A 27,754-nucleotide genomic window follows, 5' to 3' on the forward strand; every position below is an offset into this window, starting at 1 on the left:
TCTTGTTCCATTGGTCTATATGTCTCCCCCCCCCTTTTTAAAGTACTTGGAAATGATCTCTGAAAGCGGCTTGTACATTGTTGTTCAGTTGTGTCCTACTCTTTGCGACCCCATGGACTGCAGCACGCCGGGCTTCCTGTCCTTCACTGTCTCCAAGAGTTTGCTCAGACTCATGTCCGTTGAGTTGATGATGCCATCCAACCATCTCATCCTCTGTTGCCCCTTGTCCTCCTGCCCCCAATCCCTCCCAGCATCACGGACTTTTCCAATGAGTCAGCTCTTTGCATCAGGTGGCCAAAGTATTGGAGCTTCACCTTTAGCATCAGTCCTTCTGATGAATATTCAGGACTGATCTCCTTTAGGATGGACTGGTTGGATCTCCTTGGAGTCCAAGGGACTCTCAAGAGTCTTCTCCAGCATCACAGTTCAAAAACATCAATTCTTTGGCGCTCAGCCTTCTTTATGGTGCAACTCTCACATCTGTACATGATACTGGAAAAAGTATAGCTTTGACTAGATGGACCTTTGTCAGCAAAGTGATGTTTCTGCTTTTAATACACTGTCTAGGTTTGTCATAGCTTTTCTTCCAAGGAGCGAGTGTCTTTTCATTTCATGGCTGCAGTCACCATCTGCAGTGATTTTGGAGTCCAAGAAAATAAAGTAAGTCTGTTGCTGTTTTCACTTTTTCCCCATCTATTCGCCATGAAGTGATGGGACTAGATGCCATAATCTTAGTTTTTTGAATGTTGAGTTTCAAGCCAGCTTTTTCATTCTCTTTTTTCACCTTTATTAAGAGGTTCTTTAGTTCCTCTTCGCTTTCTGCCATTAGGGTGCTATTATCTGCATATCTGAGGTATTGATATTTCTCCCTGCAATCTTGATTCCAGCTTGTGCTTCATCCAGCCTGGAATTTCACATGATGTATTCTGCATATAAGTTAAATAAGCAGGGTGAGAATATACAGCCTTGACGTACTGCTTTCCTGATTTGGAACCAGTCTGTTGTTCCATGTCCAGTTCTAACGGTTGCTTCTTGACCTGCATACAGGTTTTTCAGGAGGCAGGTAAGGTGATCTGGTATTCCCATCTCTTTAAGAATTCCTAAAGTTTATACATTATCATTTGCTATTTGCTGAGTGTTCCTTGTGTCTTGGGCACTGGGCCAGGCACTTAACTAGCAGATATGGACATTTCAGTCTCTGTTCTCCAGTCTTTTAAGAAAAGTAATACCCAAGATGAGACCTGAAAGACAAACAGAGTGGTATAAATCTAGATAAGAAGGAGTCAGTTGGACAGAGTCGGGTGAAGGGCATTCAGGTGGAGGGAAACACATCAGAAGTGTGAAGGACGTGGCAGAGGGGAGGACCTTTGGCGGAAATTCAGTAGCACTGAGGCCCCAGATAGGAGAAGTAGGGTCGGGTAGGTAGGTGCCAGAGCCTCATCTTGGTGAGATTTAATTCTGGAAGCTTCAAAGAGCCTTTTAAAGATTTCAAACTGAGGAGTTTCATGATCAGATTTGAACTTATAAAGACTGAACAAGTTTTTCTGGAGGTCACAGCATTAAGGAGATACTATGAACTGTGCAGGCTTTGCTCATTGCAGCACATGGACATCTCTAGTTGTGGTGTGTGCGTGCTCAATAGTTACTGTGAGCGGGCACTCTAGATGCCCCAAGGCATGTAGGGCCTTAGTTGACTGATCAGGGGTTGGACCTGTGTCCCCTGCATTGGAAGGCAGATTCTTTGGACCACCAGGGAAGCTCCTAGCTTTGATCAGGTGGACCACCAGTCCCTGCATCAGTAAACTCTTCATACCACTGGGGCCTAAAGATATGCTGGAACTGAAGATAGGCATACCCTTTAAGCCCAGAAAATCCGTCAAGTGATTGGAAATCGTCCAAGCGTCCGTCAGTTGGGGATGGAACAGGTATGCTGTGAAAGCACATGTGCTCACAGCGTATGTTGCATCCTGCCACTGCTTTGCTGAAAGCCTGCGGGTGGCTTCTCTTTGCACTTAGAACACAACCCACATGCCAAAAGAGCCTGTGTGCTTTGACCCTGGCCTGGCCCTTCAGTTTCCCCTTGTGCCATTTTCCTGTGTCGGGATCTTACTTCCTCAGGCACACAGCAGTCTGCTTCCGGTGTTCGCTCTGCCCGGGCCAACGCTGCCCCTCGATTGCGTGCTACAACTACCTTTGTTCCTTCAGCGCAGCTCAGAGGAACTCTAAGGAGAGGCCCCCTACTCTCTCCCCACCTTCTTCCTCCCTGGACCCCTGCCCCTCTGTTTTTTCCTTAAGACTTCAGTCTCTGATTATTGTGTCTGCCCTTCTTTTATGACAATAGGGACTGTAGATCTCTTAAATGTTGCAACCCTAGCATCTGACACATACCGGGTACAAAATAAACTTGTTTTTCAGTGAATGTTATATTTATAAGGAGAAATATTGTGAAGGGGAAAAATTAAGTCCCAGACAAGCATTGGGGGATCCATTTACAAAAATAAAATAATTTTTACACATTATATGTATTTATATGTTCATATAATCATGGGAAAAAAAGAGGAAGTGTATAACCCATCTTGTTTCCAGTTACCTCGGTGAAGTAGGATTAGGTCAGAGCCTTTGTAGGATTAGGTCAGAGCCTTTTATGGCCTGTTTTGTTTACTTATGTGTTAGCATTTATTTTTAGAGTAGGAGCTACTTAATAAAGCACCAATATTAAAGTAAATCTAATCAGAATTTCTAGCTTCTGTTTTTAACAATCACACTGTCTTTATGGCCAATGATCCTTGTTATGGGCATGTTTTACAGATTTTTCAGTTAATGAGAAATTAACAATACAAAATTTCTTGTGGCTCTTGGGTGGATCCTCTGTGCACAATACTCTACCCACAGAACGCTTCACTTCTGACACTTGTGGTCACCAAATGTGTGCGGGTTTTCCCCACACTGAGCAACTCTGCCCTCCCAGCTCGGTGGCATTGCGCATGTGTGCGTGCTAAATCACTTCCGTCGTGTCCAACTGTGTGGCCCATGGACTGTGTGGCCCACCAGGCTCCTCTGTCCATGGATTCTCCAGGCGAGAATACTGGGGTGGGTTGCCGTGCCCTCCTCCAGGGGATCTTCCCGACTCAAGGATCCAACGCGTGTCTCTTATGTCTGCCTGCATTGGCAGGCCGGTTCTTTACTGCTAGTGCCACCTGGGAAGCCCGTGTGGCCTCCTCTATTCAATTCAGTTTTCACTCCGCCTGGAGATAGCGCATCCCACAGGATAAGGGCTCAGGCCCCCCAGGCCACACCCCAGACTTCACTCTGGTTACTCTTCATGAGTCCAGGTTGTTACATGTGCTTCTGACCCACTGGCTATAAATGGGAAGTTTCCACCACCCGCCCCCTGCTTAGGTTTGATTAATTTGCTCGAGGGGCTCATAGAACTCAGGAAAACAGTTTACTTACTAGATTGGTGGTTTGTTACAAAGGATGCTAAAGAATATGAGTGAGCAGCCAAAGGAAGAGATAGGGTGAGGTCCAGAAGGGTCCCAAGCTCCGGATGTCCTATCCTCAGAGTTTGAGATGTCGTCTTCTTACCAACCTGGAAATCCTCCCATTCCAGAATTCAGCAGTTTTTCTGGAGGCTTCTTTACATGGGCATGATTTATTAAACCACTGCTCAGTAGTGATCAAGTCATATCTAGCCCTTCTTCCCTCCCTGCAGGTCAGGTGGTAGGCCTGAAAGTTCCAGTCTTTTCTCTAATTATTTGAATGGTTCCCCTGGCAACCAACCCCATCTTTAGGAGCTTTCCGAAAATCGCCTCATTAATATAAATTCAGACAAGGTTGAAAGGGGCTTGTTATGAATAACAGAAGATACCTGGTTCACTTTTATGTCCTGGAGCTATTTTGGGAACTGGCAACAATACTAAATTATAGCCAAAGATGCCCCCAAGGCTCTTATATAGGAAATTACAAGGGTTTTAGGAGCCATGTGCCAGAAACAGTGGATAGAAGACAAAATATCTGTTTTATTATAAATCACAGTATCACAGCCTCATCCAAGGACTATTAGTCCATCTATTTGTGGATAATTCAGTAGTGCTAATTAAGCTGCATTCCCCTCAGCTTGAAGAATCACTGACTGTTAGGTTCCAGCGGAAGGCTGTCCTCTTCCAGCATCTAGGTTACCCGTCACATGCTTTGAGCGTAGCATTCAGCTGAGAATTTGCCTTTGAAGTCTGGTATTCTGCCCTCAGGCTCCTCTGATTTGAATTGCCCTGGGCTTGGTGGGGCTCCCATGGGTGAAGGCGAGGAGCGGGGGCAGAACGGACAGGTTGGACCACGCGGTGAACCTGCCTCGGTGTATGTGAAGCGTGTCATATAGTAACACGCATAACACGAGGACGTCTGTCCCTGAAAACTCTCAGGGCATTCTTCCTCTGTCTGCACACCCTAATGACACCACTTCCAACTGGGTACAGAGTCTCGACTGTGTGAAGCTGGAGATTCTTGAACTGTCTGGAGTTTTCCAATGTGCTAATTATTTCCTGCACGATCTGCATTTGATAGTGAGGTTTCTCTCCTTCACCTCTTAACCCTCCCTGATTTTTCTTGTTTGCAGTTGGTGCGACTCTGTAATGAAGGAGCCCGGAAGATGGAAAGGACGGAAATGATGTACACAATTAACTCCCAGCTGGAATTTAAAATTAAGGTACTCTCTCGTACTTCTTCATAAACAGATTTATTACTGCTTTTGCTGAGATCTTCAGTGAATAGGGAGATAGTGGAGAGTAGCAGAGTGTGGAGGAATTTGCTTGTCAAAGCAGGGCTGTAAATGGATTACACAGAGGCTGGCAGGCGGAGCAGCAGATTCTTTGTTGTGGGTAATTCTGCTCTTGCTTATCCCAGATAAAGTGACCTTTCCCTAAACCACTGAGTTAGGTATTATCTAACTAGAACTTTTTTTTTTCCTCCGAGGAAGAGACCAAACTTGAGGAGACATAGTAAAATGACAGAATTTTTAGACTGGAAAGGAGATTGCTTTTGTATTCTCCAAAAAAAATAAAAGTGAAAGTGTTAGTTGCTCCGTTGTGGCCAACTCTTTATTCCATGGGCTATGTGGACTGTAGCCCAGCAGGCCGCTCTGTCTGTGGAATTTTCCAGGCAAGCCTACTGGAGTGGGTGGCCATTCCCTTCTGCAGGGGATCTTCCCAACCCAGGGATCGAACCTGGGTCTCCTCCATTGTAGGCAGATTCTTTACTGTCTGAGCCAAAGTGTCCGGCAAAACAGTGGTATCCCATGAGCTGGACTAGGGCATTTCTCCTCAATCAAATGAGGGGACTCCTTTCCCAGTTGGCAAAAAGGGTAATTAGTGGATTATTCTTTTCACGTTTGTTTTTCTTACGTAATTCTTTTTGTGCCTATGTGCTGCATGTTGCTGCGTGTCCCTTACTGCCCAGGGCCACGTGACAGGATGAACAAGGAAATGACCGTGGCCAGGCTAGGCCATTGTCAAGTCCTTTGTGGCTCACAGTTGAATCCTTAATGGATGTGAGTGGTCATGGTTGTGATTTTATTTCTTTTTATGCCTCTTGAATTTAATTAAGCAGCTTAAAGTCACTGGTCATATTTTTTCATAGTGAACGGGTTCCGCATTTGAGCTGTGGAACTAGAGTGATGATGGCTCTATGCAGATAACTCTCTACTGTGTCGTATGGTTCGAGGGTCACTGATACACCCTTTTATTTTATAAATGAGGAAAATACAGCCCAGAGAATAATTAATCACTAATAGGGTCATTTGGCTTATGGTGGCAGAATCAGGGCTAGGGTCTAGATATCCTGACTTGCAGATCAGTGTAAACTATTCCGCTATGACATCCTGACTGTAACATTTTAAATGCAGAAACATGACCCATGATTTTTCTTAGAAGATGATGAGTACTCGCTAAAAACAACACACACACTTCTGTTATAATGCCCTCTTCCTGTCATTGAGTACTGAATAGAGTTCCCTGTGCTATACAGTAGATTCACACTAGTTATCAATTTTATGCATAGCAGTGTATATATGTCAACCTCAGTCTCCCAGTTCATCCCACTCTCCCTTCAACCCTTGGTAACTGTAAGTTTGTTCTCTATGTCTGTGTCTGTATTCCTGCTTTGCAAATAAGTTCATCTCTACCATTTTTCTAGATTCCACATATAAGTGATATTATACAGTATTTGTTTTTCTCTTTCTGACTTATTTCACCCTGTATGACAGCCTCTAGGCTCATCCCTGTTTCTGTAAATGGCACTATTTCATTCCTATTTTTGGCTGATTAATATTCCATTGCAGATATGTACCACATATTCTTTATCCGTTCTTTGGTCGATGGACATTTAGGTTTCTTCCATGTCCTGGCTATCATCAGTAATGCTGCAGTGAACATCAGGGTGCATGCATCTTTTCAAATTATGGTTTCTTCAGGGTATATGCCTGAAAATGGGATTACTGGTTCATATGACAGATCTATTTTTATTTTTTAAGGAACCTCCACACTGTTCTCCATAGTGGCTGTACCAATCTACCTTCCCACCAACAGTGTAGAAGGATTCTCTTTCCCGTACACCCTTTCCAGCATTTGTTGTTTGTATAAATGTTGCTGATGGCCATTCTGAGCAGTGTGAGTGATACCTCACTGTAGTTTTTTCTTTCTTTGTCTCTCTCTGACTGCTCTGGGTCTTCATTGCCGTGTGCGAGCTTTCTGTGGTTGCAGTGTGGGAGCCAGTCTTGACTGCAGTGCATGGGCTTCTCGTTTGCGTGGCTTCTCTTGTCGCAGATCACAGGCGCCGGGAGTGTGGGCTTTCGTAGCTGTGGCAGACAAGCTCAGTAGTTGGCCCCCGCGGGCTTAGCATCAGGGGTTGCAGCTCGCAGGCTCTAGAGCACAAGCCCAGTAGCTGTGTGTGGGCTCAGCTGTTCCCCGGCGTGTGGGATCTCCCCAGATCAGGGATTGAACCTGTGTCCCCTGCATTGGCAGATGGATTCCTGTCCACTGGACCGCCACGGAGGTCCTTCTCGTAGTTTTGATTTGCATTTCTCTAATGATTAGTGATGTTGAGCATCTCTTCATGTGCTTGTTGGCCGTCTCTATGTCTTCTTTGGAGAAAGCCACTGTCAATTTTAGATATACATTAGAAATTTATTTTTGCCTAGTGGATTATGAAGTGTTCACAAAACTTAATCTAAAAAGTAAAACAAAAATTCAATCTATTTCGAGAACAAGGGTTTTTTCCCCTTGTCTTCTAAACTAAGAATAGGCGTAGGGTGGCAGGTACGTAATACTCTCCTTGATTCATCCTATATAATCTATGGCACAGTTTCAGTGCTATCTTGTAGTTATGGTCCTGTGGCAGGACCTAACCTGACTCTGATTATTTGTGACCTCTCGTGTTTGCTGGTGGGGGTCCTCCTAAATTATTGAAGTAACCTCTCTGTCACCTTTTAAGTCTCAGCCACAGACTGATTTGACTTTGGAGGCTGATAACTATATGAACTCTTTTATTAGACACATTTGAAATGTTAAGATCAGCCATAGTCTTTCATCTTCCTTTGTTAAATCTTCAGGAAAATATGGATTGGCCAAAACATTTGTTTATTTTTTTCCGTAAGATAGCTCTAATAATGCTTAGTTGTCTTTAACTTAACTCAGAACAAGTTTGTTAGATGTGTGACAGCAGTCACATCAGTGTGCATTTAGAAAAAAAAAAAACTTATCAAAATTGATGAATTTTTGTGTAGCCATTTTAGTATTGAAGATAGAAGAAAAAGCAGCGTTTTTTGCATATTATGCCTTATTATTTCAGGAAAGGTAAAAGCATGACTAAAATGCAAAAAAAAGAAAAAAAAAGGTTTGTGTGGTATATGGAGAAGGTGCTGTGACTGATTGAATATATCAGATGTGGTTTGTGAGTTTCTTGCTGGATGGTAGACCAGTTGAAATTGATAGTGATCAAATCAAGACATTAATTGAGAACACTCAATGCTACACCACATAGGGGATAGCAGACATATGCAAAATATCCAAATCAAGCATTGAAAATCATTTACAGCAGCTTGATTACACTAATTGCTTTGATGTTTGGGTTCCACATAAGTTAAAATGAAAAAAACCTTCTTGACCATCTTTCCCCATGAAATTCTGTACTTAAACATAATGAAAATGTCCCATTTTTGTGATGGGCGATGAACAGTGAATACTATGCATAATGTGGAATGGAAGAGATCACTGGACAAATGAAAGGAACCACCACCAACTATACCAAAGGCTGGTCTTCATTCAAAGAAGGTGATGTTATGTATATGATGGGGTTGGATTGGCTCACCTCTCTCATGCACTTCTTCCAGAAAACCAAAGGATTAATTCCAACAAGTCCTGCTCCCAGTTAGACCAACTGAAAGCTGCACTTACACAAAGCGCCCAGAGTTAGTCAACAGAAAGCGCATACTCTTTCATCAGGAGAACGCAAGACCGCCTGTTTCTTTGATAACCAGGCAAAAACTGTTGGAGCTTGGCTGGGAGGTTCTGATTCATCTGCCATATTCACCAGACATGGCACCTTTGAATTCTATTTCATTCTTTACAAAATTCTCTTAATGGAAAAAAATTTCAATTCTCTGGAAGACTGTAAAAGGCACTTGAAACAGTTCTTTGGCTGAAAAGATTAAAAGTTTTGGGAAGATGAAATTATGAAGTTGCCTGAAAAATGGCAGATGATAGTAGAACAAAATGGTAGATATTCTGTTCAGTAAAGTTCTTGATGAAAATGAAAAATGTGTCTTTTATTTTTTACTTAAAAACTGAAGGAACTTTTTGGCCAACCAAAAAGTATGTGTTTGTGAGCAGACGTCTTAGAAATGTTCTTTATAAATTTAAAAAAAAAAAAATGAAATCGTTTCTTAGCCTTTGAATTTCCTCCCTTATATCCTCAATTTCCTCTGGCTATTTTTAATCATTATTCTCTGAAATGGATGACATTTGGTTGCACCACACTTACTAGAGTTATCTTTTGTGTGTCCAAGAACTTTTGCTTATATTATGGATGTCGTGTTTTAAATCAGATTTTTGGCAGTAAGCATTTCTGGTAATTTTTAAAAAAAGGAACTCTCAAGGGTAAGGATTATTCTGAGGTTTTGAGAGTTTTCCAGTTGGAAACTGTAAACTGAATAAAGAAAAGGCAATATGTAATTCCTTGAATATAGCCTTTTCTGTGAGATTAAGGTGGATTATTCTGGAAGAAGTTCATTTTCACAACCAGAAAGTGGCACGATGCTTTCAGGGACTAACTTCCATGAGGGAAACTACCATAAACTTTCAAGAATAGGTGTTCTCCAGAATACAGCTAAGTAGATAATCTATAGACATAACATACATTTGCAGGGATTTTTTTTTTTCTTTCCTTTTGAATAAAATCTTTTTAATTCATGAATTGAATGCAGACCTTTATCTCTTATTTTATGTTTGTCTCTTTTTAAGTACAGTTATCAATGTTTTTTGGTATATTTGGATTCTGATTTGTGGTATCTGAAATGGCTACAGTTGATACCAATAGATTTCATTTTGAGGTTTTTCAGTTTTAAGTGACTCCTTATCAGTCTTCTTTTTCAAAAAGTTGAGAGTTAATGGGAGGGTAACAATTTTTGGTTGACCTAGTAACATTTTCTGACTGAGTTTTAGTCTTTATATAGACAAGTTAATATTAACAGTTTTTTTCTATTGGAAAATAGAAATACATGATTTCTTTTGGCTCCTTTTGGTTTTCTCTTGAAGAATGTGTTCTCCTTTAATTACGTTTTTACCATTATGTACCTATTACATGAACTATTATAGAATAACGGCGTATCATTTGTTTGAATGTAAGTTGTAAACTTTGCTTTCGGTGATCCTAAAAAGACGTGACTTTGGCTTTGGGTACTGAGCGTTTCTCTCTTTGCAGCCTTTCCCTCTGGTCTCCTCTTCCCGGTGGCTGGTAAAAAGAGGCGAGCTGACGGCGTACGTGGAAGACACGGTGCTTTTCTCGAAAAGGACGTCCCGACAGCTAGTCTACTTCTTCCTGTTTAACGATGTGCTCATCATCACCAAGAAGAAGAGGTGAGCCTTTTTGTGGCATTGCCCTCTGCACATCCAGTTTTAAAATTCTGTGGTGCAAGCAACTATTGGAGGTGATCATCTTTTAAAAGCTTCTGAGATGTTAAGTGTGACATTTCTTCACAGCAAATCATACGAACATCTGCGCTTCATTTTCTTTAAATTACCTCTGCAGCAAAGATTCGAATTGTTATGGGCATCATCATTCCCACCAACCACTGCTGAGCTTTGATAGCCTGCAAACCTCTGTGCTAAGCATTTCACACGTTTATGCCCTTGGATTCTCTTGACATCCCTAGGGAGGCAATGGTATTATTCTCCGTCAGCGTTTTTCACACTTCTGCTGTAGGACCTTTGTGTGAAACAGATAAACGTCGCTCTGATTGAGAACAAGCTGAAGTGCAACTCGAGTGCTTCCTGTGGCTTAATTTAAAAATCCAGTGTTCTTAAAAATGGTTAGTCCAAAAAAGTTTCCCTGTGATGGGGAGGACGTTAGCAGTAGTCCAGTACTCCCCTCTTCGGGGAAGAAAGTCAGTCTCCTGGGTGGCAGAGTGTTTTTTCTTCTTAGTTTAGACTTCTGGTTGTGTAGGCAGGTCCTACTCTAGGGAAACTTCCAGGAGGACTAGTGTACAAGCCTTTTTTTCTGATATTTGTTCTAACTGTCCCCACTCAAAACACACACACACACACACACTCTGCTTAGCCCTTAGCGCTGCCTTTCTCTAGGGAGCATTTCTTTTTTTTTTTTAACTTTATTTGTGCTATGCTGGGTCTTCACGGCTGCACAGGCTTTCCTCCAGTTGTGGCCAATGAGAGCTACTCTCCAGTTGCCGTGTGCGGGCTTCTCCTTGCGGTGGCTTCTCTTCTTGCAGGGCAGGGCTCTGGGGCACGCGGGCTTCAGTAGTCGCAGCGTGAGGGCTCAGAAGTTATGGTTCCCAGGCTCTAGAGCACAGGCTCAGTAGGTGTAGCCCACGGGCTTAGTGGCTTCTTGAAATGTCAGATATTCCCAGACCAGGGATCGAACCCATTATCTTCTGCAATGGCAGGTGGATTCTTTACCACTGATGCACTAGGGAAGCCCTGGGGAGCATTCTTTATTAAATGTACTCTACATAGATAGGATTATAAAAGATCTTCTTGCTATTTCTCTGTAAACAGTCTATCTTTCTCAGAATATGAGCTTAGAATTAAAATATAAATCTGTGGGTTTTTTGTTTCCGTGTGTGAAGGTGAAAAAGGTAGGCTGACTTGATGGCGTATGATAGGAATAGCAATTGTTAGTTCACAGGGTACGATTTAGACAAGATAAAGGCAATCACGGAATTCTCCAGGCAAGAATATGGGAGTAGGTTGCCATTCCCTTCTCCAGGGGATCTCCCCGGCCCAGGCATAGAACCTGGGTCTCCTGCATTGCAGGCAGATTCTTTACCATCTGAACCACCAGAGAAGCCCCAAGGACAGAGGATCCTGGTGGGCTATAGTCTGTGGGGTCGCAAAGAGTCGGACACAGCGGAGTGACTGACGCTACACACTACTGCCCAAAGGCAGTCATGGACACAGGCTTCTATGAATATATAAATTCAATGTCCAAGTTACTATGAAATATTTATTTGAATTCTCCTTTTTCAAACTGAAACAGAGGTTGAGCTTTTCTTTCTGCTCCTTCAAATCAGACTGTATTATGAATTACCTCAGCCGCTTCGTTGTCAACGTGACATGAAAATTTTGTGTGGTCTGCCCTGAAAAGCCATGTGTCTGTGATGAATACATTAAGATGCTGATGATTATTTTTCATACTTAGGAAAATAGTGTTCCCATAACTTCAAGAAGAAATTATCTCTATTATCTGGGGAGGTTTAAAAAGTTCAAGTAGCTCAGTAAATTTTGTTTTACAGATTGGAGAGGAATTGTAATTTTTGTATTTTTGTGTTTTGTTGTTGGTTTCCTATGAGATAGCATGTTTCTTTGGCTTTCTTCATGATGTTTTGCTTTTAGAGGAGGGTAATTATATATGAATCTTCAAATGCCAGAATTCTTGACTTTTAACATTTTCCATCTGTTGGAATATTTGCTCTGTCTCAATGGACCAAAAGCTTTAACTAAACTTTTGATTTTGATGATAAAAGATACATTGACAGTACCAAGCCAGTTTTAAATGTAAATGTAGTTTTGATTATGGTGGTGGAAACATTCCGGGTATTTAAACGAGTATGGCACAACTTTTATCCTTGAACTTGCCTAGAACCCAATAAATACAGACTTCTCAAAGTTAGGATTAACATATGTGCTGTTCTACTTAGCAGTGTGCTCTGCCCTCCAAGGGAGACTTTGCCATTTAATGTTGCACTGCGTGCTGTCCCACATTTATTTCCTTAGGTATGTTTGAACTTCTTTGTCAGTAAAAGAAAATCATACAGCTTCAGCAGAGAGGGCAACCCTGAGTACCTGACTGTGCCTTTACCAAAACTGGGGTTTTCTTGCCTTTAGCAATTAGCTGATCCTATTTTCAAGGTGCTCTTGACTCCAAGAATAGCACTGGAGGTTCAAGTTGTTTATGACCTGAATATGTGGCGAGGGGGATGAGCAGACCACAGAGGCTTGATAAACAAGCTTGGTTAAAAATGTCCAGTATGCACAGCCGTATTTACATTATAGCTACAAGGAGGCAACTACAAATGCTTCGCATGCCAGAGGCAGCCACAGAGAAGATACAGCAGCTTGGAAGAGGCAATATTTCAGGCTTGGCTACAAGGTCCAGATAAAAGATAACCTGACTACCTGTGCCAGCGCCAAGGGCCTGCTCCAGCCACCCACTGCTGAATATCTAATTCCAGGGTTCAGTCCGGGAGCTCCACTGCTGGGTCTCCAGGGGTTGCTCAGCTTCAGGGAGGCTCCCCGGCTCCTGGGAGGGACTGTTGGGGAGGACAGCTGCTGTTCCTCCTCCAGTCCCGCCTGGCAGAGGGTTTACGCCGGTGGGCGGGGTGTGTGGACGCCTGGGCCCTGCGGTGTGTGTATGTGTATCCCCGCTGGTGCCTTCAGAGCGGCATGGTCACTAGCTGCTTCTAGGACAGGAATTCTCACTCTTTGTTAGGATATCAAGAAGGACTTAAGCTTCCATTAGCTCTGGGCTACTTGTGAGTCACCGTATTAATAGTGATAATAATTTTGTGTCACATTTCAGGAGAATATGCGATCAGCTTGACTGCTGTGGATGAGAAAGTGTATCCTTGGTCCCTGAAGCTTGGCTGCAGGCCATCGGGTGCTTCCAGAGCAGAGTTCTAGAAGCACAGTTGAGGCTGGACAGTTCTTTGTTGTGGGGGGGCGGGGTGCTGTATTCTGTGTAGGATGTTTTAGCAGCCTCCCTGGCCTCTGCCTACTGCTTGCTAGCAGGACCTCCTTCGTACTCTGACAACCAAAAGCGTCTCTAGACGTTGTCATGTGTCTCCCAGTTGAGAATCCCTGTGCTAGAATGATGGCAGACTGTCAACCAGCTTTGCCTTCAGGGGAATGAATGTGTACAGGTCTATCAGACTTGACACGGCAGCAGCAGTGGTATTATCATAAAAGAGGAAGGGGTTGCCATGGTGTGTTCATAGATTACTGAATAATCTACAGAAATATATGTAATATCTAATTTGTGCCTCGCAATAGCATATTTATAATTACCCTTGACAGTGCACAGACTACACCCCCATGTGCAACTTTACAGATTAAGTACCGTTGCCCTCAGTTTTGAAATATAAAAACTGAATTCAAGACCTAAGTGTTTGGGCCAGACTCCCCAAACACAATTTGTAATGGTCTTGCCGGTCTCATTCATTGCCTTCTATCTGCCTTAGGCCTTCCTTTCCAGTTTCTTCTGAAGCTAAAACAAAGTCTTCCTCCCTGTAATAGTTTCCACAGCTGCTGTAATAAAGTACCATAAACTGGGTGGCTTAAAATAGGCGTTTAGTCTCTCACGGTCATGCCGGCAACATTCTGAAATCAGGAGGCCGGCAGGGCCACACACCTCCGAAGGATCCAGGAGCGAATCCTTCCTTACCTCTGCTCCTGGTGGCTCCCTGGGCTCGTGGCTCCAATCTCTGCCTTCACCTTCAACTGGCTTTCTTCTCTCCTGTGTGTCTTAAAGTCTCCCTCTCCTTGTAAGAACACCAGCTACTGGGTTCCAGGCCCACTCTAATCCAGAATGGTCTCATCTTAGCCGATTTCATCTGCAAAGACCTGATTTCCAAATCAGGGCACGTGCACAGAACCAGGAGTTTAGGTTTCAGCATATTTTTGAGACCGGAGTTCAGTCTCCTGTGCTGCTTGGCCCATCCCACTGCCTCACTTAAACATAGAATGAAGAAGTGTGCTGTAATGTTTTAGCCAGTTCTGGAACATATTTGCTTGTTTTTTTAACATTGATGCCATTTTTCATGAGCTTCCCAGGTGGCGCTAGTGGTAAAGAACCCACCTGCTAATGCAGGAGACATCAGAGACTCAGGTTCAATCCCTGGGTCAGGACGATCTCTTGGAGGAGGGCATAGCAACCCACTCCAGTGTTCTTGCCTGGAGAATCCATGGACAGAGGTACCTGGGGGGCTACAGTTCATGGGGTTGCAAAGAGACAGACATGACTGAGGCAATTTAGCACACACGCACAATGCCATTTTTCATTCGCTCCTGAATGTCATCACGGTCATGTGACTTGAACAGCTCTTGGAGGTTTCACAGGTTGCCTTCATATACAGATCTTCTGTTTCAAACTGTCCCCTCTCCAGGGTCTATTCCCTCCTTAGTAACTCTCCATCCACCCAGTTACTCCACAGGAAACCTGGACGCCCTCCTTGGCCTTTTCCCACCGTGCTCCCCATCTGTCCAGTCCCCGGTCTTCTGCCCGTGATGGAACAGCCTTTGTCCTCACTTGTTGCCACGCCCTTGTACCACCACCTTGAACTCGCCCAGAACTGGATTCCTGCCACCATCCCTCCATTTGTTTACATTCCACAGCCACAGTGTGCCTTTTAAAAGACTCAGTTTGTGCTTTGCAAACAGCCCTTCCGTGATCTACCTTGCACTCAGCATAAATGCCTCACTGAATAATGTCCCCCTTTGTAGCCCCCCAGACCTGGCACATGCTTCTCTCTCTGCCTGAAATACCCCTCTCTACTCCATAACCCCATTCCACTCCAGATCTTTTCTAGGCAAAGTCCTTCTCATTCTTTAGGCTTTAGATGAATCGCCACATCCACTGGGAGCTCTTACCCATTCCTTGGAGTGGGTTTATTTCCACTGCTCTGCGTTCCCATAGAGCCCTGCACTTTCTCTGTCATAATATTTGTGTTACTGTGTGCTCATGTCTGTCGAGATGACCTTTGCATCCTCAGTGCTGAGCCTTTGCCTGGCCCATAATGACCGGGTAATAAATATCTGTCAAATGTGAAGATGGTTAAGTCTAAACAGAGTGACACTATTGTTCAGTGGGCGGCCTTCCCCCATTCCACATCCAAGCTAAAAGTTCTTTGGAGTCTCTTTTATTTTTAAAAGATATGTGATTTCTGTGTTCTGTTCCATTATAGATTCACTTTTAATTAATCTGGGCAAAAACAAATCTGGGGCTTTATCATGTGACTTCTCACATCTTCTGGAATTTTACCTATAAACTTACCCGTAAATGACATATAACCCTCAATCTGAAAAACACTTTGGATTGTATTTGCAAAATTGTGCTCTGCAGAGGGAGGGTTTTTGTTTTAGTTTTTTTGGCTTGCTTTCATTTTGTACCTATTGTGTCAACGAATGTTTTGAGCTACCCGTACAAAAGGGTTTAAGCAATAAAAATGTTCATTTATTACACGCACATGCACACACACAAACACACACATACATAAGAAGTCAGATGAGCTTGGGAAACCCTGCATACTCTTCCACTTTGGGAAATTTACCCTGAGGTTATTTAGGAAGGCTCTTGGCTATATGTAACTGGATACCCAAATTGCAGTGGGCCCAAGCAATGAAGACCTTCACCTCTGTCACCAAACGTGGAGAGCCTGAGTGGGCGCACCCGTGGCCCAGCGCCTTCCCATTGCTTGGCTGCACGTCCTCTGCACTCTGTTCACTTCTGCCGCGCATGCATGGAGCGCCATTGCTGCAAGTCCAGGCATCGTGATTTCCTTCAAGGACGTAGGAGGGGAGCAAGGCTTAGAGCCTGACCAAAAAGGGACTGTCTTCTCAAGTGCCTTTTCTTTTCATCAGCAGAGGAGAACCTTCCTCAGACAAGTCTTCAGAAGGCTTCTTATGTTTTACCCATCTGTCTTGGGTCACAAGACCTTATAAAGGAGGCTGGGAAAGCCAGCATATAGCAGAGAGGAATAAGACAACCATGATTGTTTTAGTTTAGCTGTGAGGCAGGGGAAGATGGCAGAGGATTAGATAGTAGACAGTTAGGGCCACAACTGGGAAGCCTTCTTTGCCACAGAAGCTCAATTGACAATGGATAGTTTGGAAAAGAGAAAAAAAAAAATTTTTTTTTTTTTTTTTTGCCACTCTGTATGGCTTGCAGGATCTTCGTTCTCCGACCAGGGATTAAACTATTGCCTCCTGCAGTGGAAGCACAGAGACCTAACCACTGGACAGCCAAGGAAGTCCTAAGAGCTCTTTAAAAAAAATAGCACATTGCCTTTAAGATAAATGGGGTGGGGGTAGGTTCAAAAAAGACAGAAATGCCTGGAGAGGTAGAACGCACGTCCCTTTGGCTGGGGTTAGTCCTCCAGTGTGGGTCACTGAGCATATTGCCTGTAGAGCCTTTTTGCTGCCACCATCCCCACTGTGCCCCTGAGCACGTTTTGAGCTGCAGATAGATTGACCTTGTGTGGGTGCTGGGCACAATCCCAAAAGACTGTAGCAATCTAGTCTAGTCTTTTTATCATGGCGGTAAATGCAATCATGTTGTGATGTGTGTGTTTCAGTTTCTCCTGGATTCTGTCCCACAGATGATCTGTCCATGATGGTCTGGGGTAGTCTCTACAGTTAGTGAGTAGTAACAGTGATAATGACGGTAAGAGCCTGTATTATTGAGCATTACAGTGTACCATTCACTGTGCTCAGAGTGTTTGTGACTCTGTCGTTGAGTTATCACAGGAATCAAGTATTATTTCCATTTTACCGATGAGGGCACTGAGGCAGAAAGAGATTAAAGTCTCTTTTTCAAGGTCTCTCAGCAAAGCCAGGATTCTCATCTGAGTCTGACTCTGGAACCTCCTCTAACAATTTATGTTCATTAATTCTTAATTTCGTTTTTCTAGAATATTTTTACCTTTCCACCATCCTGTAATGTTCTTGGAAAAATAGCCTACAAACTGGTACCTTTTTTATTTGCTTTGATAGACACATTTTTCAAAGCGGGTCTTTGTTTAAGTGAATATTTTTATAGTTTTACTGGTTGTGAGAGGAAATTAGAAGGGGTCCCAAGGTGTACTTGTGAGCCTTCCTCTGCCTTTAGCCAATCTAGCATCAGAGTGTGGGGAAGAGCGTTTCCTTTTCGCATTTCCTTCCCTCAGATATTTAAGACCGGAGCTTTCCACTTCCTGATCCCCAGTTCCATAAATATTGTGTATATTGACATAACTTGAACTCCATGACACATTACAGATCTTCAAGTTTTAAAGAAAAGGATTTTCTGTAATAGAATTCTACCTGATCATTATCAGGAGTTCAGAGATGTGCTGGAACTTGCCTTTTCCTAAGTAGTTCGAATGTCCATTAGCTTAAAGTGGTGTGGGCTCCCTGGAAAGGGTCATGGCCTAGTTTGGCCCCATTTTGAGTTTTTCTATTTTGACAGCTTTGCCACTATAGAAAGCTGAGGCTACCTGACATTGTCGCTCTGCCTCTGCAGAGTAAACTCCTTCCTCGGGAAATTAACTTTTGAGTATCTTGGATAAAGAAAAGGCAACAAGGCTCTGACGCAAAGCCCTTTTATTCCTGGAATATACAGCTTGGTTGTTTGTGACCACTTGGATCGGATTCTAAGATCAAGATGGAGGGATGGGATGGGAGAGATGTGGGAACCCCATCTCGTCTTCCTCCTCTTCTCTTTCTCTTGCTGCCCCACACATCCTTGATCCTCTGACATCTGGGAGCTAAGAGTATTTTTTCTCTGCTTCTGTAAGAAGGGTCATTGTTGCCCCAAGTGCACAATATAAATACCCTGGTGTCAGACAGAACTGTGTCAAAACCCTGGCCATGTGACCTTGGGCGAGTTGCCTTTGATCTCTCAGAGCCTCGGTGCTCTCATCCGTACAATGAGGAAGCAATGTCATGGTCTTCCGGGAGTGTCTGTGAGAATCGCCATCGTGCTCACAGAGTGCCTAACGCAGTGAATGGTCCCTGCTGCCGGACTGACGCCTGCTGGCATCATCATCATTCCTAGTCTTGGGTGTCTTTCGCTGAAGATTTGGCACAAATCATATTACTGCCCTTTTACTTCTGGAACATTTTCTTATTTTAAAAAATGGTGTGAAACCTTAGAGTTAGTCGCTCAGTTGTGTCCAACCAGGCTCCTTTGTCCATGGAATGCTCCAGGCAAGAATACTAGAGGGGGTAGCCGTTCCCTTCTCCAGAGGGTCATCCCAACCCAGGGATTGAACCCACTTCTCCTGCCTTGCTGGCAGGGTCTTAACCGTCTGAGCCACCAGGGAAGCCCTTGAAACCTTAAGCCGCTGCTGGAGAGCTGAGTCTGGTGCACCCCAGGGCCAAACCCGCACTGTTGTTGCTTAGTCGCTAAGTCGTGTCCCACCCTTTCGCAGTCTCCTGGACCGCAGCCCGCCAGGCTTCTCTGTCCATGGAATTTTCAAGGCAAGAATATTGGAGTGGGTTGCCATTTCCTTCTCCAAACCTGGATTATGGCCTCTGAAATATGGCCTTAGGAGTAAATGCATTTAACACCATGCCTCTCCCTTCCTATCAAGAACCCGTGTCAGATGGCAAGTGACTGAGGGATAATCATTGATCAACTTTTATTCTTTGGTACGGTGATCTGGTTCATGGGTACGTGTTTGTATTAGCAGTTGTCTTGTAACATCCCTAGTATTTGATTAGGAGACTCTGTAACTCTGTAACTGATAGAAGTGAGTTCAGTATGTTTTTTGCTTCATTTGGAGAGGTCAGTGATGATAAACCTGGATTGGGGCTTTATTTTTTTTTTTTTTTTAATTTTTTTATTAGTTGGAGGCTAATTACTTCACAACATTTCAGTGGGTTTTGTCATACATTGATATGAATCAGCCATAGATTTACACTTATTCCCCATCCCGATCCCCCCTCCCATCTCCCTCTCCACCCGATTCCTCTGGGTCTTCCCAGTGCACCAGGCTGGAGCACTTGTCTCATGCATCCCACCTGGGCTGGTGATCTGTTTCACCACAGATAATATACATGCTGTTCTTTTGAAACATCCCACCCTCACCTTCTCCCACAGAGTTCAAAAGTCTGTTCTGTATTTCTGTGTCTCTTTTTCTGTTTTGCATATAGGGTTATCATTACCATCTTTCTAAATTCCATATATATGTGTTAGTATGCTGTAATGTTCTTTATCTTTCTGGCTTACTTCACTCTGTATAAGGGGCTCCAGTTTCATCCATCTCATTAGGACTGGTTCAAATGAATTCTTTTTGACGGCTGAGTAAAATTCCATGGAGTATATGTACCACAGCTTCCTTATCCATTCATCTGCTGATGGGCATCTAGGTTGCTTCCATGTCCTGGCTATTATAAACAGTGCTGCGATGAACATTGGGGTGCACGTGTCTCTTTCAGATCTGGTTTCCTCAGTGTGTATGCCCAGAAGTGGGATTGCTGGGTCATATGGCAGTTCTATTTCCAGTTTTTTAAGAAATCTCCACACTGTTTTCCATAGTGGCTGTACTAGTTTGCATTCCCACCAACAGTGTAAGAGGGTTCCCTTTTCTCCACAGCCTCTCCAGCATTTATTGCTTGTAGACTTTTGGATAGCAGCCATCCTGACTGGTGTGTAATGGTACCTCATTGTGGTTTTGATTTGCATTTCTCTAATAATGAGTGATGTTGAGCACCTTTTCATGTGTTTGTTAGCCATCTGTATGTCTTCTTTGGAGAAATGTCTGTTTAGTTCTTTGGCCCACTTTTTGATTGGGTCATTTATTTTTCTGGAATTGAGCTGCAGGAGTTGCTTGTATATTTTTGAGATTAATCCTTTGTCTGTTTCTTCATTTGCTATTATTTTCTCCTGGATTGGGGCTTTCTGATCCTGTGTGAATCATTGGCAGTCTTTTTGAGTGGCGGTAAATCATAACAGATCTTACCAACAAACGTGACCCTCATCGCCACCATTTGTTACGTTCTCAACAGTGAAATAGAAAGTGCGTGACATTTCTGGGTTTTCTGGAAGTCTGGTCTTTTTTGTTTTAAGGTTTACTTTTTTATTTTTGACTGCACTGCGTCTTCCTTGCTGTAAATGGGCTTTCTCTAGTTGCGGAGGGCGGGGGCTGCCCTTCACTGCGGTGGCTTCTCTCGTTGCAGAGCACGGGCCCTAGGGTGGGAGGGCTTCAGTCGGTGTGTGTCTGTGGACTCAGGAGTTGTGGCTTATAGGCTCTAGAGCGCTGGTTCAGTAGCTGTGTGCACAGACTTAGTTGCATGTGGAATCTTCCCGGACCAGGAATCGAACCCATGTCCCCTGAGTTGGCAGGTGGAGTCTTAACCACGGGACTTCATCTTTATTCTTTTAGAGCTGGCTGTGCTATAAAGTGGACCTGAACAATGTAGACCTGAAACTTACATAATAGAAAAAGAAAAAAAAAAAACTAAGAAAATGGAATTTACAATCCTCTGACTGGGATAAAATATTTTCAAGCCGTACTTGATATGGGACTTTTACCCTGATTACATAAAGAGATCTTAAACTCAAAAGTAAGACAACTCAATTTTTAAGTGGGCAGACATTTGAATAGATGTTTCAGCCAAGAAGATATCCAAATGGCTTAGCATTTGAAAAGATGCTCAACATTACTCGCCAGTAGGGAAATGAAAGTTGAAACCAAAACCAGGTACCACTTGGCAGCCACTAGGATGACTATAATAAAGACAAAGATGCTGCTGATAAGGATGTGGCCCTAATACACTGGGGCCCTAATCCACTGCTTATCGGAATGTACAGTGATGCAACCACTTTGGAAAGTGGCCCAGCAGTTTCTCAAGAAGCTAAGCAATTTACCATATGACCTGGTAATTCCATTCAGTGTTTCATTCTAAGAGAAATAAAAACTGTTCATAAAGACTTCTAGTAAATATTCATAACATGTGTGTGGCGTGTTTGTTAGTCTTCAGAATTATTTTGAGGCATTGAGCACATAAGGCTGTTTGAAATCGGCTTGGGGGCAAATTTCATGCCTTGTTTTGCTGGTTGGAGCCTCTGCCAAATAATGGATATTTTGACCACAGGTATTTGGCTCTAATTATGCTTAGTCCACTTGCTCATTTGCAAAGCACCTATAATTATTAGGCTTTTCACAAGATGTCAGGCAGTGTAAAGGCGTGATGTTCTATAGGAAGATTTTAAATACTAGCTAATAACATTTGCTGCAAGCCAGGCATGATTGTAAGAGCTTTACATGCAAAAAGATAATAAATGTATTATTTCATTTAATCCTCCCAACAATCCTAAGAGGTATATTGTAATCCCCAGTTTACATAGGAGAAAACACAGAAAGGACCAGTAACTTGCTCAAAATCACAAAGTCCGTGAGTGACGAAGTTGAGCCAGACACGCTCAGTCAATCCTGTACTCTTGTCTGTTACACTGTACTTCACGGCTTTAAAATTGTATATTATTCTAGTAAAAATAAAAATTGTATATATAATTCTAATACCAAGATTTAAAATGAAAATCAACTTCAGCCACTGTGAAGAAAGTGTAACTTCAAAGTAGACTTCAGCATAATCCTATCTCCTGCCTCCTAGAAATGTTTAACTAGGGTGTTCTTGTTCCAGTTAAGCACAAAGTCAGGTGTGGGGATTAGCAATCATGATTTCAGAAGGGAAAGAGAAACAAGTTGAAATCTTCAGAGGAAGAATTCTTGTATGTGTCTTGAAGGGAAGTGGGAAGAATCTCTTTGATTTTATTAAACCCCAGGAACTTCTGTGAATCCACATACTGGGAGCAGGGCAGAGCCATTACAGATCCCTGAGGAAAGTAAGAAGGTCTAGGAGAGAAACTTGGAGTATGGCCACTACAAAAAAAAGGATGACCTAGAATTGTAGTGGAAGGCGTTAGGAGAGGAAGAGTTCCAGGTTGTCACGGGTGCTCAACCTCATTAAGGGCCGAGATGAGCAGTGGTGGTATGCAGGTCCGGGGTTTGTTGGGGCGATGGGCCATCATGACTTTGGAGAGCAATTTCATTGGTACGTGGGCACAAGGATCTGAGAAAATGCCAGGCAGCTGCTAGCTCAGTAGACATTTGTCTTTTCAGCAGCAGATTCAAGTGAAATTTTTTTTTCAGGACAGGGAAGCTGCCTGCATGTTTTACAAAAAGCCTGTGGAAAGGGAGGTGTTGAATAGGTAAAAATAAATCTTATTCTTGATGATAGATGGCAGAAAATCCTTGTGTTTTGTTTTGGATAATCTTTGCTTGCATTTTCCTGTTAAATTTAATTCTTCTACAAAAGGAATAATCGGAAGTTCTCCTTCTGGTCTGTCAGATTTTGGCTCTGAAAGAAAGTTCCAGAACAATGCAAGGTGGCAGGTGAGACAATTAAGGCTGACTTGAGCAGGGCATAGGGAAAGCTGGTCTTTTAAAGTCTAACACTTCTTCTTGCTTTCCCCATCTCTGTCTTTGCTTTTGTACTCCTGGTTCCATTTGGTCATCCAGCCTGTTTCTCATTCCTGGTCGTCCTTGTTATGTATCTAAGAGGTTTGCTCATAAGGGTTAAGGTGGAAACTCTTCCTATGGTATTTGCATGTGTAAAAGCTCATCTCTAATCACAAGGCTCTATAGAAAGACCCGTTCCATTACCACCTCTTCTTCATGATGCTTACATACCTTGGCTCCAAGGAAGTACCCTGATTAATGGAGTGAGGTTGGGATCCAGCTTCTTAAAACTTTTCAGGTGTTTCTCCAGATGTCCCAATATTATTTGTTGACTAAACTATCAATATTCCACAGATTTGAAATGTCATTGATATCATGTAGTAAATTCCTAGATGTATTTAGGGTCAGTGCAGGAGACCCGGGTTTGATCTCTGGGTCAGGAAGATCCCCTGGAGAAGGAAATGGCACCCCACTCCAGTACTGTTGCCTGGAGAATCCCATGGACGGAGGAGCCTGGTGGGCTACAGTCCATGGGGTCGCTGAGTCGGACACGACTGAGCGACTTCCCTTTCCCTTTCCCTTTGTGAACCACTCTTGTTTCAGTACCCCCTCTGTCAGCTGATATCTATTCGTCTCAGTCTTTGAATTACTGTAGCTTTAGAATATGTTTTTAATATATCATATGGCTAGTCACTCATTTTTCTCACAATCTGAATGTTCTTACATGTTTATTTTCTGCATATTTTAGAATCAGCTTGACTATTCCCCCTCCTCTCTTCCCCTGCAAAACTGAGATTTTTCAAGGAAATTATGTTAAAATTATATATTAATTCAGGAAGAATTAATATCTCTTTAATATCAAACTTTTCTAGTCATTCAGGCCTTCTTCTAAAGTATTTCAAGGCTGTCTTCATGTAGAAGAAACTTCAATAAAATTCTAAACATTTTGTGGGTTTTGTGTCTATTATAAATAAGATCTTCTTCCATTATATTTTCTGCGTGTTATTCATATATGGAAAAGCCTTTTTCTTTTTTTTAGCCCAACCATTTTAGTGAATTCGCTCTTACCTTGTAATATATTTCAGTCAATGATGTTATCTGCAAGTAATCAGTTGTTTGTAAGGCAAAAAATACTCCATTGCCCAAGAGTCCCTTCACCTGTACCCTCAGGCATCCACAGAATACATGCAATGCTGACAGTCTTCACATCTATGCCTTTATTATTTAGATTTTTTTTTTTTTACCTTGAATTGCAAAATATTTCAAAAATACAGAAAATTATCAAACACTGAATGGCAACCCACTGCAATATCCTTGCCTGGAGAATCCCAAGGACAGAGGAGCCTGGCGGGCTACAGTCCACGGGGTTGCAAGAGTCGAACATGCCTTAGCGACGAAACCACCACCACCACCAACATTCCTATCATCCAGGTTTAACAGATACAAGTTGTTTTTTTTTTTCCCCCTGCTATATCACTGCCAGGCCTCTTAAAAAAAAAAAAAAAAAAAGTCCTGATACAATATTGCAGGTTTACTTAGAGCCTTTTCCTCATCCCTTTTTTCTCCCCCTCTTTCCCAAAGTAAGTCCTATGCTGAGCTGGGTGCCTGTCGTTATGCTGTCACTAATGTGTGTATACACATGCAGCTTTGGTATTCTAAATTTTGGTATTCTTAATATGTGAGTTTTATTTGAAATATTCTAAATATGTAAAATTTGGTATTCTAAAAATGTATGTTGTATGCAACTGGCTTCCCCAGTGGTGTGGTGGTAAAGAACCCGCCTACAATGCAAGAGACACAGGAGACGGGGGTTTGATCCCTGGGTTGGGAAGATCTCCCTGGAGGAGGAAATGGCAACCCACTCCAGTATTCTTGCCTGGAGAATCCCTATGGACAGAGGAACCTAGTTGGCTAGAGTCTACAGAGTCACAAAGAGTCAGACATGACTGAGCAACTTAGCATGCATGCATGTATGTGGGCTTCTCTAGTAACTCAGCTGGTAAAGAATCTGCCTGCAGTGCGGGAGACCTGGGTTCGATCCCTGGGTTGGAAAGATTCCCTGGAGAACAAAAAGGCTACCCACTCCAGTATTCTGGCCTGGAAAATTCCATGGACTGTATAGTCCATGGGGATTCAAAGGGTCGGACATGACTGAGCGACTTTCACTTCATGCATGTATGCAGTTTTAAATGTTGCCCTTATTTAAAAGTAATAAATATATGCCCAGGTCTTCCTGGGTAATGATAAAGACTGCCTGCAATGCGGGAGACCCAGGTTCAATCCCTGGGTAGGGAAGATCCCCTGGAGAAGGAAATGGAAACCCACTCCAGTGTTTTTGCCTGGGAAATCCCATGGACGGAAGAGTCTGGCAGGCTACAGTTCATAGGGTTACAGAGAGTCAGGCATAACTGAGCGACTAATACTTATGCTTTATTTTTTCAAATATATGCCCATTATGAAAGCATTCCAACCTTTTTATCATGTTAAGAAAAGGCATCCCAAAGGCTACTAGGACTGTAAGTTTCGACAGGGAGACCCATCGTTGTTTATGCCACAGAGCCACAGGCTTACATTGGTCTGATTGCTGCGCCTGATAGGAGGCTGTGCTTGCACAAAGCGGCTGCTCTTTGATGAGCAGCTGGCAAGCTTGGAGTGCGGCTAAGACAATCAGAGGAAGTCTACGTGTAAACTGCTTCTTGCAAGGCAAGGTGGTTTTTCCATTTGCCTTTTTCTGAGCAGTTTAACTTCCTAAATTCATGATCCAGATTGTTTCAGAGGCTATGTAAACCATATGTTTGCTAAATGAAAGAAACAAACATGGGGAAGTCTGATTAGCATCAACTTCCCTTAGGGAAGGGGGATCTTTCCTAACCCAGCTGAGCTTGTTTTATACTTTACTGGACATGGGTGGGTCAGCAGAAGGGGGAATGGGGTTGTGAATGGCTGCATCTGACTGTGGATTCCCCGCTCTTCTGCTTATGCACGTATTTTTATTATTATTATTTATTTGGGGCTGCCCTGGGTCTTCCTTGCTGCACACAGGCTTTCTCTAGTTGCGGCCAGCAGGGGCCAACTCTTCACTGCGGTGCCCAGGTTTCTCCTTGCAGTGGCTCCTCTTGTTGGGGAGCATAGGCTGGAGGTACATGGGCTTAGTTGCTCCAAGGCATGTGGAATCTTTCCGGACCAGGGATCAAACCTGTGTCTCCTCCATTGGCAGGCAGCTTATTATTCCCTGTGCTACCAGAGAAATCCTTAAGCATGTATTTTAACAGTTATCCTTTTGTATTAGTGTGAGAGAGTTAGTAGGTGCCAGTTGTCATGAGGAGAAAGAACTTCAGTCAGTATTCAGCAGATTTGGAGAGGGGGAGATAGTAATTTGAACCTTTATGAGATTAACTGTGAGTGTGTATTTTGTGTGAGAGAGCACGGACATGCTAGCGAGTTCCTTTTCCTTGTCTGTTCCTTTGGGTTTGAATAGTAGCCGACAAGGATAAATAGCTGACTTGACTACTGTTAAATCAAGTTTTTTTGTTTTTTTTTTTTTTTAATATTAAGTGCGTTAAAGGAGTGGTGAAGAAGTTGTGGACATTATTTATTACATAATGAAGACATTTGCAGGTCTGGATAAAATAATGATATTGGGTGACTGCTATTGAATCAGTTAGGAAGACAGCACACTTGTTTCCTGTGTCCTGTTTTGGATACAGGAGTTAAAACAGTGGGAAAGCTCAACGACCCAGATGTGTGGACACCAGATATCTTGAGGTGAACTCACACAACTATAAATGAGGTGGCCGCTCTTTGCCATCCCAGCTGAACGTTTGAGAGGACAACAGGCATAAACCAGGACAAATGGTCACCCTAGGTCTTAACGGTATTGTAGTTGTCATGGCTTAAGAGAACAATTAAAAAAAATATTCTATTAATTTTTCTACTTCTTCTGTCTCTAATTACCTACCCCCTGAAGTCAGAGATTCAACACATCAGTGAAACACACTAGCTGATATTGTTTGCATTTAGGCAAACACAGGGGATAATAACTCTGAAAATTAAGGAGGGGGGAGATTTAAGTAGCTTATTCATGTCCATTTGCATGAGTTTCCTATGAACTCTTGGTTTGGAATCCTGTTGGGGACCATCTAGCAAGTAAAGCCACTTTATGCTGAAGCCTTTTCGGAACTTGCCTTCATAGCATGCAGATTTCTTTGCCATTTATTTCTTTGGGAATACAGAGAATACCTGTGCAATGTCATAGCGTAGGGCACTGCCTAAATACCCCATGTGCACACCATTAGGGAGCTTGGAGTTCCCTGTCTGAAGCAGAATTATTTTTAATTGGAAATGATTTTAACTAAAAGATGATCTTTTTAAGCTTGTGAGTTGGACCAAGAGAGTGGCTCAGGGGTGCAGAGAGAGGACAGTACCAAAGGCTTCATTTTTTTTTTTTCCTTTCGTTTTTGCTGCTGCTGTTGAGGTTTTGCTTTCATTTTTATTCTTTTTCCTTTTGGTCTCATCCTGAGTCCTGGATTTTGTTATATCTGTGTCTGAGATGTCTGGACAGTATTAGAAGCCTCACCTGCTGTGTGGTCAGGCCACTCAGGATGGCCCTTCTCTTACTGTCTACATGCCCTGCTGGATCCCTCCCTCACCTCTGCCCAACTCACGGGAATGTGCTTGCCCACTGCCCTAGCTGGTGATTGTTCTCATCCTTTGGCCAGAACAGCTTCACATGCCAGTCTGTTAAGGGAAACATCTGCCTTCGTGATGATTGTTAACCAGAGGGGCTGTGAGGGACATTTTCCGGGAAACCGG

The 27,754-nt window shown here is 43.0% G+C and overlaps 1 protein-coding gene across 1 annotated transcript in view; it reads left to right on the plus strand.

Annotated features, from left to right (window-relative positions):
• ARHGEF26 (Rho guanine nucleotide exchange factor 26) overlaps positions 1 to 27,754 on the plus strand; it is a 134,089-nt gene that overhangs the window by 85,942 nt on the left and 20,393 nt on the right. Inside the window, exons 10-11 of the mRNA XM_043875473.1 lie at positions 4,613 to 4,702; positions 9,970 to 10,124. Of these exons, the coding sequence (XP_043731408.1) occupies positions 4,613 to 4,702; positions 9,970 to 10,124 (245 nt within the window). The remainder of the gene's footprint in view (positions 1 to 4,612; positions 4,703 to 9,969; positions 10,125 to 27,754) is intronic.

Source organism: Cervus elaphus, chromosome 19 (genome assembly GCF_910594005.1).
Source record: "Cervus elaphus chromosome 19, mCerEla1.1, whole genome shotgun sequence".
Classification (NCBI taxonomy): Eukaryota; Metazoa; Chordata; class Mammalia; order Artiodactyla; family Cervidae; genus Cervus; species Cervus elaphus.